The sequence below is a fragment of the Pteronotus mesoamericanus genome, unplaced genomic scaffold (genome assembly GCF_021234165.1).
Source record: "Pteronotus mesoamericanus isolate MK-2021 breed Mesoamerican mustached bat unplaced genomic scaffold, CSHL_Meso_final scaffold_85, whole genome shotgun sequence".
Lineage (NCBI taxonomy): Eukaryota > Metazoa > Chordata > Mammalia > Chiroptera > Mormoopidae > Pteronotus > Pteronotus mesoamericanus.
In genome coordinates, this window is record NW_026555329.1 from 73,078,430 (window position 1) to 73,099,764 (window position 21,335).

General features: G+C 47.3%; 1 protein-coding gene across 1 annotated transcript in view; it reads right to left on the reverse strand.

The window, feature by feature from the left end:
- KIAA1549 (KIAA1549 ortholog) overlaps nucleotides 1-21,335 on the reverse strand; it is a 108,889-nt gene that overhangs the window by 52,886 nt on the left and 34,668 nt on the right. The window contains exons 3-6 of the mRNA XM_054564063.1: nucleotides 7,198-9,877; nucleotides 4,218-4,306; nucleotides 2,746-2,923; nucleotides 1,315-1,445 (exon numbers count right to left, since the gene is read on the reverse strand). Of these exons, the coding sequence (XP_054420038.1) occupies nucleotides 1,315-1,445; nucleotides 2,746-2,923; nucleotides 4,218-4,306; nucleotides 7,198-9,877 (3,078 nt within the window). The remainder of the gene's footprint in view (nucleotides 1-1,314; nucleotides 1,446-2,745; nucleotides 2,924-4,217; nucleotides 4,307-7,197; nucleotides 9,878-21,335) is intronic.

Genomic DNA, 21,335 nt, shown 5'->3' on the forward strand with positions numbered 1-21,335 from the left:
CACCTCTCACGTGGACTGCCCAGTGCCCAGAGCTCCACTGAATCTCCCATCAGGATGCAGGGCTGACACAGAAACAGGCTGGACAGCTGAAGGGAAAAGCCGACAGAGCTGCCCAAATTAACCACCTGCTCCTTCACTCCTAACATCAACCAACCACCGGCCTCCAGGCACTTGCAGAAAACTAATACCGGGCGGCTGAGCTGGCTGGAGCGCTGTCCCGTACACCGAAAGGCTGACGGCCTGACTCCGGGCCGGGCCGGGGTGCCTGCCTAGGGCGCGGGTCTGAGCCCCGTCGGGGTGTGCACAGGAGGCACCCAATCAATGTTTCCCTCTCGCCCTCTCTCTCTCTTTCCCTCCCTCCTCCCTCCTCCCTCTCCCTCTAAAATCATAAATAGATCCTTAGGCAAGGTTTACAAAATAAATGAAATAAAATAATGTTCTTTGAATGATTTTTTTTTTTTAGAAAAGACCAAGATCAATACAGTACAATGGCTGCAAAAAAAAAACAGAGATAACTTAGGAAAGAGAAGACAACTTTTTAAAAACTCTAATGTCCTCAGAGACTTTCAAGGTGCTATTACATCCTCATGCAAGATAATCCTGCATCGTGGCAGGAAAGGCTGCAACAAAAAAGGAGCAATGAATAGCGACAAAAGATGGCTAAAACAAAACGCAAGAGAAGGACTGAGAAACACAATAAACACGGCCGGAGAGTAAGTTAATGACTTGGGAGACAAAACTTAGAACATCTGTGAAAACAGGGAATTATAAAAGAGATTAAAAATATAAGAAAAATTAGAAGTACGACAAGTGAATCCAGGAGCACCAAAATCTATTTAATATAAATTCCAGAAAGAGAAAGCAAAGAATAGGGAGGACAAAATATCAAAGAAACAAACACATCAACAGTTTCTATATAACATATACAAGGCCTGCTCTTAGATGAGTAGGTATATTCCCTGTTTTTAGAGTGAAGCACCTGCCTTTCGTGATATTCTATAATATGCAACACTACTAGTGTATTTAGGCATTTCCCCCGCTGGATATACTGTAAGTTGATGCAATTCCTTTTTAGCACCTTCTTGGCTTTCCTGCACATGCTCATCTCCCCTCAGAGCACCCACCGTATCTGAGCTCCCTGCTTATACTGCTCTGAGGCTGTGGAAAGAGAGCAACCCTGTTCCATGGGAACTGAATCCGCTCGGCTGGAGGGAATGAGCAAGAGTTAAGTGCACCTTCGGCGGCGGAACGTTAGGAAGCTCGTTCCCCTTTAAAGGCTCAAGCACCCTGTTCCGCCCGCGGTGCAGCTCTCACCTGCACCGTGAGGTTGTACGTGCCCTGGTGGTGTTTTCTCACTTCGGAGAGGGCTGTCCTCAGGCCTTTCTCGACGCGCTGGGTGAAGTTGCAGAAGCCAGTATCCACGCTCTGAGGCACAAACTGAAGGACTGCAAGAGAGACGGCAGTCACCAGCCCACGAGCCGGGCGGCTCTTCAGTTCCAGGGAGTAAGGAGAGGCGGAGGTAGTTCACCCAACAGGGTCAGCAGGCGTATTCATGTGCGTGTCATGAAAATGGAGAAAGCTATCTCTGCGCCCAAGGAAAACATGCACTGGGAAGGCGATGTTATCATTTTTAAATGGGGAAATACTTAACAGCACACTGAAACATTTCCAATATATATGAATTAAACCAGAGAGGAATTCTTAAGTATTTCTGGGTGAAATGACATGGTATCTGGTATTTCTTGAAAACACTCTGGCTTCCTCTAAAAATGTATAGGAGATCAATGAAACAAAATTGAGACAATCTTGATAATTTTTAAGCTTAGTGACAGGCATATGTGGGCTTAATGTGTTATTCTCTCTATTTCTGTATGTTTGAAAAATGTCCAACTAAAAAGTTAAGTATGATATAAAGAACAGCTGTGAATTTTAGGGGGTGTGGTAATGATATTATTGATAGATAATATATGTATGCATGCATGTACCTATGGATACATGTATATGCGTGTAGGTACATGTATGTGTATAGTTTAGTAACCTTTATCTTCTAGAGACATAGGCTGAAATATTTATGAAAGAGATGATGTCACCTCACAATAATGTGAGATATTCTCTAGATCGATCCATGTTGTTGCAAATGGCAGGATTTCAGAAATAAGTCAGAAAAAGTCAAGAACCATGATTTCCCTCATATGGATATAAAACTGAAAGCAACAAATGAACAAACAAGGACAACAAAAACTCATAGTCACAGACAACAGTACGGCGGTCACCAGAGGGAACGGGGGCGGCGCTGTGGCAACGGGGGAAGGGGCCCGTTTAGGGCGACGGAGGATGAACCGACTGCCGGGTGGGCACGCAACGCGGTCTGCCCGTCCTGTGCCACAGAAATGTGCACCTGAAACCTGCGTAACCTAATGGACCAATGTCGCCCCAGGAAGTTTAATGAAAACACAAACCAGCCAAAAAAATAATAATAATAATAATGCGAGAGGAAGGAACGGACATGGGGGTGTGGATAACACGGAGCTGACAATGGCTGAAACCGAGTGACCGGTGCAGGGGGCTCACTGAACTGTGCTGTGTACTTTTATATACGCTGGCAATTTTTCATAATTAGGATGTTCCTGAAAATTTATATAATTTTTTTCAAAGCCTCGCCAAATTTTCTTTAGAGCTTAAAAAAAAATAAAATGAAGTGAAATTCTATTTACAAGTCAAAACAACAATGGTCAGTGTCCTCACCCGTCTGCACTTGGAACCTGGTCTCCGGCACAAGGAAGAAAGGCCTCACTGCCAGGATCAAAGGCGTCTGGTCCCGCACAAGCTTGCTATTTATGAGCACATTTATGACGGATATTGCCGTGTACACGAAGGGGCCAGACGTCACCAGAAAAGTGAAGTCAGCGAACAGTTCATAAACCTATGAAAGACAGACAGACAGAAGATAATAACAATCAAGTTATTGGACACAATTACCATCAACCAAATTATAGGAACTTGTATTAAGCAGAAAAAATAATAAGGTAATAAATAAATAAATAGCTAGTTTTAAATGAAGGACTAGCGCATCGCACACAGTCGAAAGTTTGTTTTAGTCATTACTTTTACACATCTACTATCCTGCTCAAAAACAGCACAAAATTACAAGAGCGAGGACAGTGAGAAATAGCCGATGGTATGAACTAAATAAGGAGTTATAGAGAATTCAATGTGCTTGCTGGTATTTAACCCACATATAAAAAATAGTTCCTCTATTCAGCAATGTTTTCCAAAAGGAATATGTGAGCCACATAGGCAATTATAAAATTCCCAGCAGCCACATTTTTAAAAAACATTAAAAAAACAGGTGAAATTAATTTTAAGGACATTTGGCTTAACCCAATATATTTGACATATCATTTCAATGCAAATTATTTTACATCCTTTTTCCACTAAGTCTTTAAAACCCAGTGCGTATTTGGCACTGAGGGCCCACCTCAATTGAAACAAGCCCCATTTCACATGTTCAGTAGCAACACATGGCTCGTGGCTCCCTGTTGGGAAGGCACAGGGTCCATAGCGTGGCTTCCGAGCTCATGGGGGAGGGAGACATCAGCACAATGTCCAGCAGAAAACATCTGGAAATGTATCTCTATCTCACTGAATGTACAGAAATGTGCACATGCATTTTCTCTAAAATCTAATTTAAACTCAAATCCAAGTCCTTTCGTGCAAACAAAGAGAAGCAGCCCAGGCTGGTGTGGCTCAGTGGATGGAGCGCTGGTCTGCAAACCAAAGAGTTGCTGGTTCGATTCCCAGTCAGGGCACATGCCTGGGATGCAGGCCAGGTCCCCCGTAGGGGGCGTGTGAGAGGCAACCACACACTGATGTTTCTCTCCCTCTTTCTCCCTGCCTTCCCCTCTCTCTAAAAAGAAATAAAATCTTTAAGAGAGAGAGAGAGAGAGAGAGAGAGAAGCACAATTCTTTGGCTGTCATCCCAAACTCTGGGCCTGAAGCCCCTTTGTTCCAACTCTGACAGCACATCCCTCTGATGAACTAAACCTGGCCCAGTGTGCGGTCAGGAAGGGCTTCTCTGACAGTGTGACATTGGAGAAGAGACCTAAAGGGTGGGCAGGTGTTCATGGGCGGGGTGGGGGGGAGCATTCCATGCCGGCTGTCAGTCATGCGCCTTCACCTGGGCTCCCGGGTCAGACTCCCCCGTCGTGGGAACCCACCTTGAGCTCCACGGCGCGGTTGAAGTGAACCCTCAGCACCTCCTTGATGGACGTAATGATGTACTCCTGCACAGCCCTCCTGGCCAGCACTGCGAACCAGAGCCAACAGCAAATGTGGGTGAGCGTCGCCGTGAACAACGCAGGCATCGCACTCCCAGACCCCGAGGCGGGGCCCGTGCTCTGCCAGCTCCGAAAATCATTTTGTAAATAAGGCCCCAACGGGGAAAGCACACAGTGGATCTTTGACGTACCAGGTCAGCCATGCTCAGCCTCGGATCGGCGTGCTAAGAAAACCCTCGACTCTTGGCCGCGGCAGGGGAGACCAGGAATAAAACTGTCCCGGCCCCATCAGGGGGCAGAGAGCATGACGTTCTTATTTTCAACAAGAGGCAGTTCCTTCAGCATCTCATAAACGTTGTAACGAAACGACACTGTTCGAGAACCAGCCGTATTACTCTAAATAGTTCCTACGACCTACCACAACTCCCACCTTCTCGAATTCATCAGAGTAAGATCAACATTGGGGTATGAACCCAAGAGTCTTTGGGAAGGAGAATCATCAACAAACAAATATCTTATGGTTTCTCCAAATATCTACAGTTTCCCCAGAGCCAAGAGAGGTGAGAGCGAGCTCCTGAGGAAGCCCAGGGCCAGGCCGGCCCAGGCGGGGGGAAGGGTGGCCTCACCCCACGCTGGGTATGTGTGGTCAGGGACTTCCCAACAGCGCATCATGGATCAACAGAGTGGGCTCTTTCATTAAAGAGCTAAAAGATAAATAAATAAAAACGCATCACACTCTTTCAGAGGACAAAGAATCACCCCAACCCTCTCTTTCTCTGATGTATAATTACAAACAAACAAACAAACAAAAAAGGTCACTCTAAATGAAGATTCTAAATGAGATGATACTTCATGCGTGTCAAAATTATCACTGAGAGCAAAAGAAGGCACGCCTCTCCACTCAGAGACCACGTGACGGTATGGATACTTCCGCACAACTTCGCAGATTTATGCAAACTGTGGAAGACACATTTATAGTAGGAGTGGGCAAATTTTACCCCAAAATACTATTTAAAATAAATGGATCCCTAACGAGACACCAAATTCATTAAATGTATGTTATACATGAAAGTTAATCCATGCTACATATATTTGACATTCTGAGAGATACTGCTAAATGATTTCTAATTATTTGTAGACCAAATCCTAAAAGGTACATTATAACTAGAAGTATCAGAAATGTTATAGAATCCCAGAGATAAAGAACTTTCCGGGGCAGCTCTTTTAATGAGCTTCTTGTAACTGACCACTTTGTAGCCACTGTGTTACAATCCTGTAGCAAGGGAGAAAAGCTGTCCTATTCCAAACCCTTTGAGCTCTTCCCTGGACTACTCTGACCCCGAAGATGAAAGCTCACCCCTTTGCCCAACCTCCTTTCCTGCGCAGTTGCCTCCTCCCATTACACAATCTAACGGCCAGCCAAGCTGAATGTCCTTGGGCTGTCCCACCCCTCCACCCTCACCCTGGAGGACACTTCCTTCCACCTTCAGATGACAGCCTTTTGCTCACATTTGACGTGACCTCCAATTCACGCCCTTCCAAACCCGTCCCTGATCACCCCAAACGGCCACTCTCGCAGGACGCTGCTTCAACCGTTCTCGACACTGCTGCGAGAACACAGGGCTCCGCATCCGCCTGCCGGACTCCACGCGCCTTCGCAGGACTGGAGCCATGCCATGCCTCTCTCTGTTCACGTAAAGCTTCTTAAAGTGCTTATACCCACTCAGTGCTCCATAATTACTGGTCCCATGAACTGACAAATGGCTGTCTCGTTTGGGGAGGGCGGAGGTGGGAGAGCAAAGGCTTCAGCTGCTCCCAACCCTCGGAGGGTGGCAGCTCCCCTACAGCGAGCAGGGGGCGCGTGGCCCACGCCACACAGCATAGAGCACAAAGACCAAGCACGTGCTGCTCCTCCTTCCCCGCCTCCGCCTTCCCTTGTCCTCCCTTCCGTCCACGCCACGCCTCCTCTGCCTCCCCTGCCATCTTCTCCCCCGTTGGTTCATTCCGACCCCTCATCCCCGCCAAAATCAACCCACGGGGCCAGGCTGCTCACCCGTAGGGTGTTGCATATGAGTATGACCATACGAGCAGGTCACAGGACTTCATGCAGCCCTGTCCTTTCTCATGAAGAACAAGTTGGGGGCCCGGTGAAGCAGGCCTGGTCCCTGGACTGGCACCGACATGACAGCAAACGGACTCCAGTTTCACGGGACAGGCAGCTGCACGGACGATGCCGCCTGTCGGCTAGTCACTCAGGTTTGCTTCAGCCCTATTTTCTAAGCGTCCACTGGGTCACAAGTTCCAAGGACACATATCCTAGCACACTGCGTACCGCATAGAAATCTCTAAGACATACGCCAGGGTCGAATGACCAAAATACAATGTAACTGCAATGCTTTATGGATTCGTGCAATTATATAGTTTTTCGTAGATTGACCTGCATGGTTTCCACCAATGATATTGCTTCATTCAATGTGGACAAAACAGTGTGCTGACATCTAAAGTCCATAACAGATGGCGCGTGAAAAACGAGAAAACCCGTGAGGGGTACGCAATGTGCTAGCAAAAGCTTTTACGGTTTGTTTGAATCTTTTATCTGTTCTTATTCTACTAACTGCTATGCAATTTTAGTGGGCGCTCCTTAAACTCCCGGCACTGGGCTATTTCCCATGCATTCACGCATTTAAATCTCTATAAGAACCCAACGACATGGGTGCCACTATCACCCTTGTTTAATCACGGAGGAGCCTGAGGCTTGGCGAGGCGAAACACTGTCCGAAGGACTCACGGCTGATCGCCGGAGTGCGGACCACTCGCCCAGCGGGCCTTGGCCTCTACCGCCGCACGCCCCGCCACGCGGCTGCACGTCCCAGAAGCATTTCCTACAGCACCCGAGGGAGACGACAAAGCAGCACCTTACCAGTTGTGATCAAGTAGGCGTCAGGAACTGTGACATCGCACACGTAGGGCGGCTTGGTGGCGAGCACTGCTGGAGTAGTGGCTTCAGGAGCGGAGGTGGACACGGGGCGAAGGGACGGCGAGGGAAGAGCCGCGCTGCTCTCGTGGGGATTGTGACTCTCAGGGCTGCTGATCAGGACGGTGCCCACAGCGCTGTCACGGGTAGCACTGGTGTTGGGTGTGCCCGGGACAGCGGAGGTGTTCATCGCCGACTCCGTGGGGGTGGAAGACGGGCCCACGGACCTAGGCTCCGTAGGTACAGGTGAGGGGACCGCTTCAGACACAAGCGAGGACGCTGATGATGGGGACTCGGCGGTGACCAATACTGTGCTGGTGGGAATGACCCTGGAGAAAGAGGATGAGACAGACGTGTGATCAGCCATAGCACTGGTATCACCATCAAAAGGCGACGGAGTCGAAAAGAGAGATGATCCCGTTAAAGGGGGTGTTGTATGGAAAGCAGTCAGAAGTGATGTTAAGTGAGGTCCCGGAGTCCACATGTCAAAGGTGGGCTCCGAACGGGAGGGCACCAAGGTTGGGGCTGCAGGTTCGTGGGACGTGAGTGGAAACTCAAAATCGGAGGTAGTTGCAGTGGTGGCCGAGGTAAAATGAGCTTCAGAACCTGTCGGCGAAACTGCTGATGCTTCTGAGAACTTGAGGGACTCCGAGTGGACGCTTGACAGAAGCGACATTTCAGAGTCACTAGGTAGAAAAGTGGATGCATTGAAAAGAAGGTCCGAACTTGGCCAGAGCTGAGGAAATTCCAGGTTCGTGGAATTAGGAGCAGAAAACTGAGGTGGCTGCAAATGGATCGAGTCGGACAACGTGAATGTCTCGACCACAGTCGAAAAGGCCCAGGAAAGCAAGCCTGGCAGATCGCTTGTCATCGGAGGCGGAGAAGCAAGGGCTCCCGAAGGCGAAGGAGCCCAGCTGCTGACCTCCAGGGGTGGCGTTGAGAAAAAGCCGGATGCAAACTCCGACGTACTTCCAGCGTCACGGAGGGAAACGCTGGCAGGCTCTCGGTCAGGGAAAAACGGAGCCTCGACGGAGGGATCCAACGCGTAAGAGGAGGAGAGAGCTGGGTCCCGGGGAGCCAGCGAGGGCGTGTTCACATTTGCTGTAATAGAGAAGGACAAGGACGAGTCAAGGAGGGCGCTGGTGGTGACCGAGGGAAACACGGCTGTCACACTGGGCGGCGTTACTTGAGTTTCAGCAACAGAGGAGGAGCCAAAGGAAGCGGTGTCAAGCGACACTGGCAGGGAGAGGTGGCCGTGGGAAGGAGACACTGGCACAGTCATGACACTACTTGTGGCCACCTCGGCCGAAAGACCAATGCTTGTTTTGGAGATTTCCACCGATGGAGAAGAAAGTGGGACTATTGGTCTCGAGGGGAAAAGTGTATTATATTCTTGAGGCTCGTCCTCATACTCAGAGAAGTCCACTGCTGTGCTGCTCAGCGGAGAGACGCTGCTCGCTTCCCATACGGTCGCGGTCTCAGCACCGTCCCCCGATCCCACGTCTTTCTCCATGAGGCTTGGTGGCGGAGCGTGCCACGGCGATGCCATGGTGCAGGACACGCACCGTGTGTACGGTCTGAGTGAAGACGCTGGGCTCCAGACGTGGGTGTCACCCGCGTGACCTGGGACCGCTGAACTGCCAGGCAATTCTGGTGCAGCACTGGAGTTGCGGGGAAGAAGGGGGTTATGTGAAACATCAGCTGACTGAGGAGCAAAGGACACAGACGCAGGGAGAACTGAGGACAAAGCTGAACGGATGCTGCCGCTTCCAAAAGCAACGGCTGTCTGGGACATAGTTGCAGTGGGAGATGTTCTTGGAGAGATGGTTTCTTTTAGACTCTGACTCAAAGCGGTGGTCACTTCGGGGTACCTGTCCACACCTGTGGCTGGAACATCCCCTGGAGACGCTGAGACCTTCCCCGAGGTGGGAAATGGCTGATGGGTGACGCCATCGCCTAACGGCTGAGACACCGAAGACGCTGAGCCGAAAAGAAGGGTTGCTATGCCCTCTATTCCTGAGGCCGCGGTCCCCAGCAAAGTCCTGCTTGACAAGTGCCCATGAGGGTCTGTAGGAGAAAGCACCAAATGCCTGCTAGGAGTTGGAATTATGCTCTCGGCAGGGAGAAAAGTTGACCGACAAGCACTGAAATGACCGGGGGAGTCAGCACACGTGGCTGGCGGTCGTACGGCGTCTTGCCAGGCTGACGCCGCTTCTTCGTCTTGTGAAGAAATCACGGGTAATGATGGAGTCAGTGCGGAGCCTGGTGTTTCTTTGGGCAGCCCCGGTGGGCTGGCGGTGATGTCCTGCATCGGGGAAACCACGCGGGAGGTGGTCCACTGAGTTTCTGGCAAGAAGTTATCCATTTCATCCTCCTCTAGGCCCAACTCATTGCTTATCACTGACACGGAATTGGCCACAAAGATGCTGCGATCTGTTGTACTTTGGGTCAGCTGTCCTTGGCTTAAAAAGGCTATATCAAAAGTCGTGGCAGGTGGGGAAGGTGGGACACGGGGAGAGCGGCTGGGCTGGGGCCCCGGGGCAGTTTCTGTTAAGGCCACGTGTGCGGTGCTGTGCGCGTTGCTCCGCTGCAGCGGGAGCTCCGCGGAGGGCGAAGGGAGGTTGTGCTGTTCCAGAGCGCGCTCGCCTACAAAGCCAAGAAAAGCTGGGTCAGTTGCAAGGCCAGGCAAGTCACACTGCTCGGCTTCTGATTCAGATATAAAAATTTTCCCTTTCAACAAAGACCCACTCGCTGGGGACAGTCACGAGTCACAGGAGTCAAAAGCTAATGGGCAGCCAGAAATTGCTGGCATTACCATTCGGGTAACGTCTGCCAACAGTCACACATAGAGTGTCCAGCTTTGCTTAAGCTCGGGTGCGTGTACACAATGGCATCCTTCTCCTGCTCTCTAACGTCACCACAGGATCCTGAAACCAGGGAGGCCTCGGGAAGTTGTCGAGCCTGTTCTCTCTCATTTATCACATGAGAAAGATGTTCGGAGAAGGTAACCAAGCCAATTTCATGATCACCCAGACAGAAAGGGAGCAGGACTCTCAATGCAAGCCTGTCTTTGCTCCCAAGCCCAGGTCCTTTCTCTCCCACAGAGCTGGCTCTGCAGAGAAATGAACGTGACAACTCTGACAGCATCGCTCGCTGCCCAGGGAAGAGGGCCCAACGGTCTCCCAGTCAGATGGCCGGCCACATCCGGCCACATCCAGCCTGGGCCACCTGCAGGCCCAGCTCTTATCACTGCCCGCGGCAGCCTCACGCCTTCCCCACTATGCTCTGCCCAAGTGAGCGCCCTGCAGTTCCCGAATCCAAATCTCTCTGGCTCGGTACTATACACATTCTTGTCCCTCTGCCTGGAATGCCGTTCCTTGGCTCTGCCCCTGGATGGCAAACGCAGCACAGACAGCCCCTCCCTCCTCAGGGTGGGTGAGTCCCTCTCCCTAGCTTCTACTGCCATACCCCACCCCATGCCCCCCCGAGAGCAACTGTGAGCTTCATGAGGATGGGGACGGTCGATCTGTTTCCTTTTCATGAAGAGCTCAGTAAGCGCCTGCTGAATGAATGAATGAATGAATGAATGAATGAGTGAGTAGTGTCTGAGTATCAAGCTCTGACGCACCGAAAGCATCCTATTATCTTCTCAAACGTGTGCAGTCCCTGTCCTTGTGACGTCTTTCAGTACCATCTAAGTGGTCTAGGGTCTCCACCTCGGATTCAGACACGCTGCACAGAGAAGCAGGACACGTGGTGGCCGCAGCCCCTGGCGAAGGCCCAGGGCCCACGGTGCTGTCCACTGCAACACAGGCTGAGGACTGAGCCGCGATCATGACTCGTAACAACATCCTCCTCCCACTTACGCAGACAATCCATCAGAACACAAGTGGGTGGGTTCGCAGAGGGATAATCCTGAATTTGCCCTTTTTATTTTTCAAACATAAATTATTTCTATTCTATTCCCGACAATCTGGCAGACTATAGATCTCAAAGCCTTGCCACTTCATAACGCCTAATGATGCTGAATCAGTCTCCAAAAACACCCTCCTATGTGACTGAATGAGCCTTCAAGACAATAGAGGACATGTGCTATAAGTGCAGGAGCAAAGTAGGAGCTGGAGCATGGAGATCATCGAACATTGAAGTCACCGGATAGCCAAGAGGGACACTAAGCCAGGCAGCCTAATGCTTAGTACATGGGGGAATGAGGGACAAGTGCTGGGCATGGACAAGTAAGGAACCCAGTTAAAAGCCATCTCCCAGAAGCGGAGACCCAGGAAGGGCCAGGGGCCCCGGGGAGGCGTGGATAAGGAAGAAAACGATCCGCCCCCCAGAGGAGAGCAAGAAGGATCTGATGCCGGTCTGACTTCACGCCGCTCTGTTACAAAAAGTCTCCCCGCGTTCGAAACTGACACTATTTGTATGGTCTGAAAGCGTATGTGCTGAGAATCATAATTTGAAGTGGACCAGGTCTCCAATGCCTACCAGAGGCTAACATAAACCACCTCCAGAAAAACAGACTCTCAAACCGGACCCAAGGACTCTGCAGCTAGAATTCTATCAAATGACTGCAAAACTTAAAATTACAAAACACATACGGAAATCGGGTACTATGAGGAAAAAAAAAAAAAAAGCCAAGAAATCGCCCAAAAGAAAAAAACACACACAAACAGTATCAAATTTATAAAGACTTCACAGACTGGAATTATAGAATATATTTTTAAAGTGCGTTAATTCATTTAAAAGAACAAAGAAGGGACAGAAAGCAGGAGTAAGGAGAGAAGGCTATGCAAGTGTCTAAAAAGACTTGGAAAAAAACACTTAGAAATAAACAAAATTAATTTACATTTTAAAACTCAATACACAAAAATAATAAACAAAAACATCAATGTAGACATAGCTGAAGAGAGGTTTCATGAACTGGAGGATGTATCTAAGAATGGAGCAGAGAGAAAATAAAAAGATGAGAAATAGAAAAAAGACATTAAGAGACATGAAAGAGAGAATGAGATAGCCCAACATATATTTGATCAAAGTTTTTAAAAGAAGTGACAGAGGGAATTGGGTAGAGACAATTTTCGAAGAGATAACAGTAAGAATTGTCCAAAAGTAGTAAGAGACAGGAATCCTTCAATTCAGTAAGACCATGAAATCTCAAGCAAGGTGAATGTTTAAAAAACCCACACCTACACACATGATGATACCGCCAAAGACAGAGACATTGGAGATGCAGCCAAAGAACAGGAATGGCGATTATACCCTCAGACACCTGCTCTGCAGACTGGGAGCCAAATGATCTCAGCACATCTTCAAAGTGCTAAGGAAAAAAGACCCTGACCTCTTAGATTTGAATAACCAGCAGTACTCTCCATTCTTAAAATAAGGACGTTTTCAGATAAGCAAAAAGCGGTTATACCAATGAAAGACCTTCCGTAAAGAAGGCTTTCTGAGCGAGGACCATCCCGGATATAGTTGACAGGTTCTGTGGCTTTAAGCAAAACAATGAATCAATTTTACCCTGGCTAATTGATATAAACAAGAGTTAAGTTCCTACAGTATCTCACTGACATTTTATCAAAATGATATTGAACAAAACAATGACATTGGAGGATCTGCTACACTTCAAAAGGAACGGTATTGTCCCAAAAGAAAAATCTGAGAAGAAGGAATAGAGACTGAATAAATGATAAAGGGAGTATGGTTAAATCTAAACAAATTCTGATAGTATAAATGAACAATGATGCTATGCCCTTTGTGAGGTTACAAAAAACATAATATAGAGTTAAAATAGTTTACTGCAATCACACAAAAGCTGAAAAGTGGTATCCAAAGGTATTTGTGACTCACTAGCAGAGATGGAAATCAAGAGTGAAGACAAAATTCTGTGAACACATTTTTGTGTATTGATATATATACTAAAATTTATAAATAATATTTGGTCATATACTTATATAGATAAAATATTTCTAGCTGGTTCCATTAGCATCTGAAAAGTCACAAACATACAAGATAAAAGCTGCTTACTTTGAAGAGTCATATTCCTTTCTACATAATACCTCAAAAAAAATGAACAGTAAAAGAAGAAAACCATTTCTTAGAGATTTTAAGTCACTTCAATATTACTCAGCATTTGTTGTGTTGTAGACAACCTGGCTCTAGGATTTCTTGTCTATGTGCTTTGTTAACCATTCACCTGTCACATTCCAAGCATAAGAGCAAACATGATACTTATTACACAAGATAAAGTAACAGTTTTTCTCTAGAAAAGGTTAAAAATTATACATTTAACAAGTTATGAAATTAACATTCTGTCCAACCATGTAGCAGATGAATTTGAACGTTTTCCTAAGGAAAAACCATTTATGTGTCTATTTTAAAATAGCTATGGTAGCCCTGGCTGGGTAGCTTAGTTGGTTAGAACATTGTTCCTATACACCAAGGATGTGAGTTCAACCCCTGGTCAGGGCACATACCAGAAACAACCAATGAATACATAAATAAGTGGAACAACAAATTGATGTTTCTTTCTCTTTCTCTAAAAATATCAATAAATAAAGGAAAAAGTTAAAATTTCCATGATAAAATTTATTTTGATATGTAAGATCTGAACATGGAACGAGATTTCTTTATCAATGAATCAGAAACATATTTATATTACATTTATATCTCCAGGAGACTGCAAAAGTAAAATAACAAGGAAAAGCACCATTTAGTCACTAATTTATGATCCCAGGTATCTGACATAAATTAGAATTCAATAAACTCTGCCTTCAAAGGACAGGGGACAGGAAAGACAAAGTGGTCGAAAGGATGAAAAACTCCGAAACTTCCTATTAATAAATGTGCGGTGTGCCAAGCAGTGCCACTTGTTTTTTGTTTTGTTTTGGTTTTGTTTGGTTTTTTTTTTGGCCAAGCCCCAGGAGAGAGACACCAGCACGGAAGAGAGAGCAGCTGAAATGTCACAGGGAACTACTTCTGGAATTAATTCAGGACGAGGTTAGAAAACCCAGGTGAGTCCCTCTCCCGGCAAAAAAGCCTTCGGGGACTCTAATTTCAAGCCCTGGAGATCCATTTTCAAGCTCAACGCATGAGCTCACAAAAGGCTGTCTCCATCATCACAGAGGGCGGTGCTGGGAACGCCGGCGCTCCCTGACGTGTGCATGCACCCAAGTGCCAGGGAGCCTGGTGTACACGCGGACGCTGTCCAGCAGGGCTGGGGTGGGTGCTGAGCTGTTGTGCCACCCCCAGAGGGGCCAGGTCTGCAGCCACATTCTGAATAGCAAGTGTGGCTCCCACAGAGATGGCACAAAGTGTGCTTATTGGGCGCCTACCTTACACGCCGTCCTGGGCTGGGTTCCTGCCGTGCCGACACGGAGCAGCAGGCAGAGGGTGCCCTCCTGCCTTGCTGAGGCATCACGCTTAAAAATCTGCAAGGCAAACCCATGGGTGCACAACACCCAGAGCGAGCCCTGGGTACAGGTGACAACGCTGTGTCACTGTAGTTCATGGTTTATAACACACCACTCAGACGGGGAATGTTGATAAGGGAGGGGGCTGAGCAGGTGTCGGGGCACAGGGTACATGGGAAATCTCGGCACCTCCCCCTCAGTTTTGCTGTGAACCTAAAACTGCTCTTTAAAAAATATTTTAAATATATATATATAATATGGAGGGGCAGCTGTAATTTTAAAAAATTTAATTTTTAAAATTTGAAATACATAAAGCATTTTAAAAGCTTTATAATATATAATATCACTGTCTTTTTAAAGCATTTTTAAAAAGCTTTATGACATATAATAAACTTTATACTATATTTTATATACATATTGTAAAGCTTTTCAAAAATGCTTTTAAAAAGACAGAGAGATGCCTAACTGACTCTAGGAACTTGCTGGTTTTACACCTGTAAGATAATTTGGAGATTTTTCTATTTGAAAAGCTTCCCTAAATATAACAGTCGATCATGGAGTCGCAGACCTCTGAAGCTCAATGAATCCTTTAAGACCGAGGCCAACCCCCTCGCACAGCAAATGAGCCTCAAAGAGTTTAAGCTGACTTGCTTAAAATAGCAGCGAGGGCAGAGCCAGCCCAGAAAGGCAGGCTCGCAAGTTCTCAGGGCTTGAACGCTCTGCACACCACACCACGTTTCATGAAATTAGTCCATTTCACTAAAATTGTTAGTGAAGAAATGATGTTGAAAGACGTGCTGTGTTATCACGTAGCTGAGGGCCCAGGGCAAGGCCTGCCTTTTGAGCGGGGCAGGCCCACCGTCCACCTGGGGACGGCTTGCAGCTGCAGCCACGGGCACTAGGAAAACAACACCCCCGGCTCAGGGCGCGGAACCCAAGGAGCGGCAGCATCAAAAATCTCTAAAGACTCCTAATTCGAACAGAGCCATTACTTTCGCTTCTTTGCGAAAATGTAGAGTTTTTAAAATGTGATGACTCATCCAACTCCACGGTCTGTGGACAGAGAGACGGCTACAAAACAAGAGCCCTTAGAGTTTCTACGATTGTGAACACACAGGGACGGTGGGCAGAGAGCTAAACCAGGACCCACGTTAGCATGCCTTTAGCAACTTTTCTTCTTCTCCTAGTTCTCAGGTTGTGCTAAGTGAGGGTCTCGGTGTCTTTATTAAAACCACCCTTCCCCATTCTTCACTTGTTCCCCCTGGTCTAAAAAATGGTGTCTTTCTTCCCTTTCTTTCTCCCACCCCAACTGTGGACCAACTCATACCTTCTACCAGGTTACCCTTCCTTCCAAATGGTACTGGTTTTATTTTCAAATATCAAATAGGTCAGAAAAACTATAAAGTTATAGAGAACAGACTGACGTCTGTCAGAGGGGAGGGGGGTGGGGAGGGCTGGGTAAAAATGGTGAGGTGATTAAGCAAAAAAAAAAAAAAAAAAAAAAACAACCAAAACCTCGTAGACACAGATAACAGCATGGTCATTAGAAGAGGGATGGGGGAGGTAGAAGAAGGGATGGAGGATAAAGAAAGAAAGAAAATTATATTACCAGGTATATCAATAATAATATAAAGAATACCTGAGTTCTCATCATCCGGTTTAAGAAAAAAGAATATGGCCCTCACCCCTGGCATTTCCTGTGTAGCCTCCCCCCCCTCCCCGCCCCCGGTCCTCTTCTCACCGCCTTCCCTTCCCACTGAGGGAGCCACTACTTGGAACGATGTACTTCTCATATCCTTGCTTTTCTTTCTAATCTTACCCTATGTACGTATCCCTAAAGATATACTCTTCAACTTCGTATATTCTCAAACTTTATCAAAATGGAATTATACTACATGCATGCTACTGCAACTTATTTTTCACTCAGTATTTTTTCAGATTTATCTGCCTGTGTTTTTTGCATGTAACTGTAATTATTCCCACTTCAGTATGAATGCCACTGTATGAATACACCAAAGTGTATTTCTCTAGCTACTTTTGATGGACAGTTGGGCTACTGTCAATTTTCGTTAGTACTAACATTTCTGATACGAACCTTCTTACCCATCTCCTGGTACACATATGTGTATTATTATGTATATGCATGTGTATTGTAAGTATGTGTTTACATATGTGTGTTTTGTCAGCACATATCTGTGTGCATGCATGGGAGTGAATGGGTGTGTATTAATGTGTGAAGCATGTATGTACATATTCATGAATGCATGGGAACAGAATTGCCAGGTCAGAGGATATGTTCCCCTGCAACTTTATTTACTAAATGTCACCAAATAATCTGCAAAGTAGTTGAATCAGTTTATACTCCCACTCTTGATTGCTACTAATCCTCACCAATACCTTATTTAAAAGATTTTACTTATTTTTAGAGAGAGGGGAAGAGAGGGAGAAAGAGAGGGAAGGAAACACTGATGTGTGAGAGAAGCATCAATCAATTACCTCTTACACACACCCTAACCAAGGACCAAACCCACAACCCAGGCATGTGCTCTGACTAGGAATCAAACCAGCAACCTTTCACTTTGCAGGACAACACCCAACCAACTGAGCCTCACCGGCCAGGGCCTCACCAATTCTTAATGCTCCAAAAACTTTCACATTTGCCCCAATCCGCCTGGTATAAAACCTATGGTTTGAATTTGCATTTCCCTGACTGTAACAGGCTGAGCACCTTTTCCTACCCACTGGCCACTCACGTTGCCTCTTCTATTGTTTTCTCGGTTCTCCGGCCCATTTTGCTATTGGACTGCCCATTTTTTTCCTGAGTTAAAGACATTCTTGATAAATTTTGGATATTAAGCCTATGTCAGTCATAACCTCTCTCAGTTTGTGGCTTCTCATTTGATTCTCTTTATGTGGCCTTTTGATGAACAGAAGTTCTTGGTTTTCATATGGTAAATTTCTCAGTCTTTTCTGTTACTGTTTGAGATTCGTGTGTGTGTGCGCGCGCGTCTTAAGATGGAAGGTTTAAGAAATTCCCCCAACACTAAACAGAATAATCATATTCTTCTCTACTGTCATCTAAAAGTGTTAAGGTTTTGCCTTCCTCATTTAAAGTCCAATGTGCCTGGAGGAACACAGTGTATGTGCACGTGTGACAGTGCAAGTGTGTGTAGGCACGTGTACACAGGCACGAGGCGTGGCCGTGAACGAGAGTGTCCTAGACCAATGTCACTCAAAGCTGGGTCAGACTTTTCGTTATCAGTCGGCAGTGGGATGAGGTGCCTGAGCCAGCTTGTAACTCAATGCACTGCGCCTTCGGAGAGTAGGCGGTGCTATAAAAATATATATGTCAGCTCACCAGGCAGCGTGCTCCGTGGGAGCTCGAATCACGCTCTGGTCTCAGCTCCTTATCTCGCCTTGGATGGAAAACGCATCCGCAGCTCACTGTGCAGCACTGTCTGGGCAGAGGCGGTGGGATCTCCGCGAGGCCCCAGGGCGGAGCGGGGGCGGGGGCAGTACTAGAAGCGCAGCCCACGTTAAAACACAGAGAGGACCGGTGTGGCTGGGAAGGAAGGGAAAGGACGATAAAGAGCGAGCTCTGCAAAGGGGCTAAAGCGAGGCAGGGGATGAGAAAAGGCAAGGCTTGCAAGCCACGATGCTGAGGCCAATGAACAAGGTCATAAAAGCGCATTAACAGCGTGAAAATGGCACGATCTGAATAATGGCTCTGAAAGTCCCCCAGCTGCCGTGTAGGAACAGGTTAACCAGGGGCAAGAAGACACGTGGAGAGATCAGTTACGTGGTGGCAGTAACTGAGACTTGAGGTGACTGTGGCTTAGAGTGGGATTTTTAGAACTTTGGTCCTTGGACTGTGGCCTGCAGAGCATCCGCGTCCCCTGGGAGTTTCTCAGAAACGCAGTCTCTCTCAGCCCCATGGGGACCAGCTACGTCAGAAACTGCTTTTATCGAGATCTCCAGGGGATGTGTGTGCCTGTTAAAGTTTGACAAGCATTAGCCTGAGGTTTCTTTTTTTTTTTTTTTTAAAGAAAAATCCACATGGAGATATCAAGTTTGCAAGCGGATATCGGAGCCTGGGGACAGACGAACCTGCAGAAGTCAGAGGGGAAGGCCCAGGAAGTCAGAAGGAGAAGGTCAGAGGGGGGAAACCAGGAATGAGAGAGGATGAGAAAACAGCACGGTGTTTAGGGCTCAGAAGGGCTCACCGGTGTGGGATGACCCGAGAGGTCAGGAAAAGGAAGGCTGACAAGCATCTCCCAGGTGATTTCTTTGGCCTTGTGGTGGCAGAAGCCAGGTTGCCATGGATTGAAGAGTGAATGACAGGTGACACAATGAGAATTATGTACAGACAACTTTTTTGAGGGGTTTAGCTGGGTAGGGCAGGGGAGGATAAGATAGCAACTGGAAGGGTCCAGGTAGGGTCGTTTGGTCCTCAGACAATAGATAAAAATCACCCAGGAGCTTGTTAAAGATGCAGGCTTCTAAAGATGCAAAACATCCAGCTCATCGAGGGGAAACATCGGACAAACCCAGAGAGAGTGTCTCTTAAAGCCCTGACTCCTCAAAGATCTGAAGGTCACGAAAGACAAGGAAAGACTGAGAAACTGTCCCAGATTGGGAAGACTAAAGAGATGGGACCGCCAAATGATGGGGCCGCTGAACTGGATTCCAGGACAGAAAGAAAATGTGGGAAAATGGGTGAAATCCTATAAAATCTGCAGTCTAGTTAAGAGAATTGTACCAATGTTCGCTTCTACGTTTTGACAACTCTACTATGAGTAGAGTAAATAATAGGGAAAGCTGAGTAAACGGAACTCTGTATTAACTTCACAACTTTGCTCTATGTCTAAAATTCTTCTTTAAAAAACTGAAATAATAGGTTCTCATCCAGTCGGGTGGGCCTGGGGCTCAGGAACTGCTGAGTGTGTTTGTGTTTGCTGCTGTTTTTGTTGTCTTGGAATCCACGCTTTGAACCAACGCCAATGATAACTCTGATGCATGTACAGGGCCCTTTCTCTGAAAAGTGCTGGACTAGAGCAATGCTGATGGAACATAAGATGCAAAGGAGACATGAGGAGCCCGGGTGGCTGCGGAGAAAGTAGGAAATGAAATCAGAGGGGAACTAGCCTTTGATCCTCAGCGGGAGGAGAGACTGAGAGGGTCAGAGCAGAAACGGTCAGGGCCCAGGCCAGGTAACTCAGTTGGTTAGCGCATTGTCCCAATACACCAAGGTTGGTGGTTCAATCCCTGGTCAGGGCATGTACAAGAGTCAACCAATGAATGCGTAAATAACTGGAACAACAAATCGATCTCGATCTTGATCTCTCCCTGCCCCCCCCAATCCCCTTCCTTTCTCTCTCTAAAATCAATCAATTAAAAAAAATTTAGCCCTGGCCAGCATGGCTCATTTGGTTGGAGCATTGTCCCGTAACCGAAAGATTACAGGTTGGATTCCTGGTCAGGGCATATATCTAGGTTCCGGATTCGATCGTCAATCCCCAATCCCAATCTGGGCATGTACGGGAAGCAATCAATCAATGCTTCTCTCTCGCATTGATGTTTTCTCTTTTCCTTCCTCTCTCTTTCTCTCTCTAAAAGCAATGAAATAAAAAGTCCTTAGGTGAGGATTAAAAAAACTTAAAAATTACAAGAAACTGATCCGTTGCACAGATGTGCTGGTGAAAAGGGAATTCTGGTCAGAGGTGGGAGGATGGGGTAGAGCGCACCATGACAGTGGAGGGCGTGTGAAATACACACGGAGAACAGGGAGAAGAGACACCTACAGTCTCCACCATGGGAGCTACAGCCGGAGACCAGAAAGCAGGTTCCACACGTCCCGTGGGAGGAGAAACTGCTGTGCCAAAATCAGCTTTTCAGGCTACAATTGGCTCTGGGGACTCACCCCAAGACCAGTCACGGATGAGCCCTCTGCACAGAAAAGTATCGACTTCAGGGCGGACAATCTGTAACGGACGGCCAGCCCCGATATTTTAAGATCTCAACACCATGTAAAAACTTCTTTTAGAAATCTTCCTTTGACATCCTTTGTTTCTCGACTTTTATTAAGTCACAGATAATATCAAAACGTCTGGACTCCCGCATTTCACAGCTGGTATGGACCGAATTGCATCCTTCCCCCCACCCCTAATCCATACATTGAAGCTCTAACCTCCCATGGGACTTTTGGAGGCAGGGCCTTCACAGAGGTGGTTAATGTTAACTGAGGTCCAGAGGGTTGGCCCTGATTCTCATGAACTCGCTTCCTCGTAAGAAGGCAGACAGGCACCAGAGCAGCCCCCTCAGCCACTCTCACAGAGGGAAGGCCGTGGGCAAGCCCAGTGAGAAGACACTGTCGAGAAACAAAGAGAGGCCTCATCAGAAACCAACCCTGCTGGCACCTTGATCTTGGACTTCCAGCCTCCAGAACTATAAGAAAATAGATTCCTGTCGTTGAAGCCATGCCATCGGTGGTGCTTGGTTATGGCAGCCGTAGGGAATAAGATGACGTCTGTCTTTCCTGATTCCAACAAGAAGCAGTGGGGAGCAGAGACGATCCGAAAAAAGACCTGCAGGCCTCAGGTCTCACCTGGTCTACACCCAGCTGCGCAACTGCCAGCCTTGTGTAACTCACGTCACAGTCCCAGGGCTCGTTCC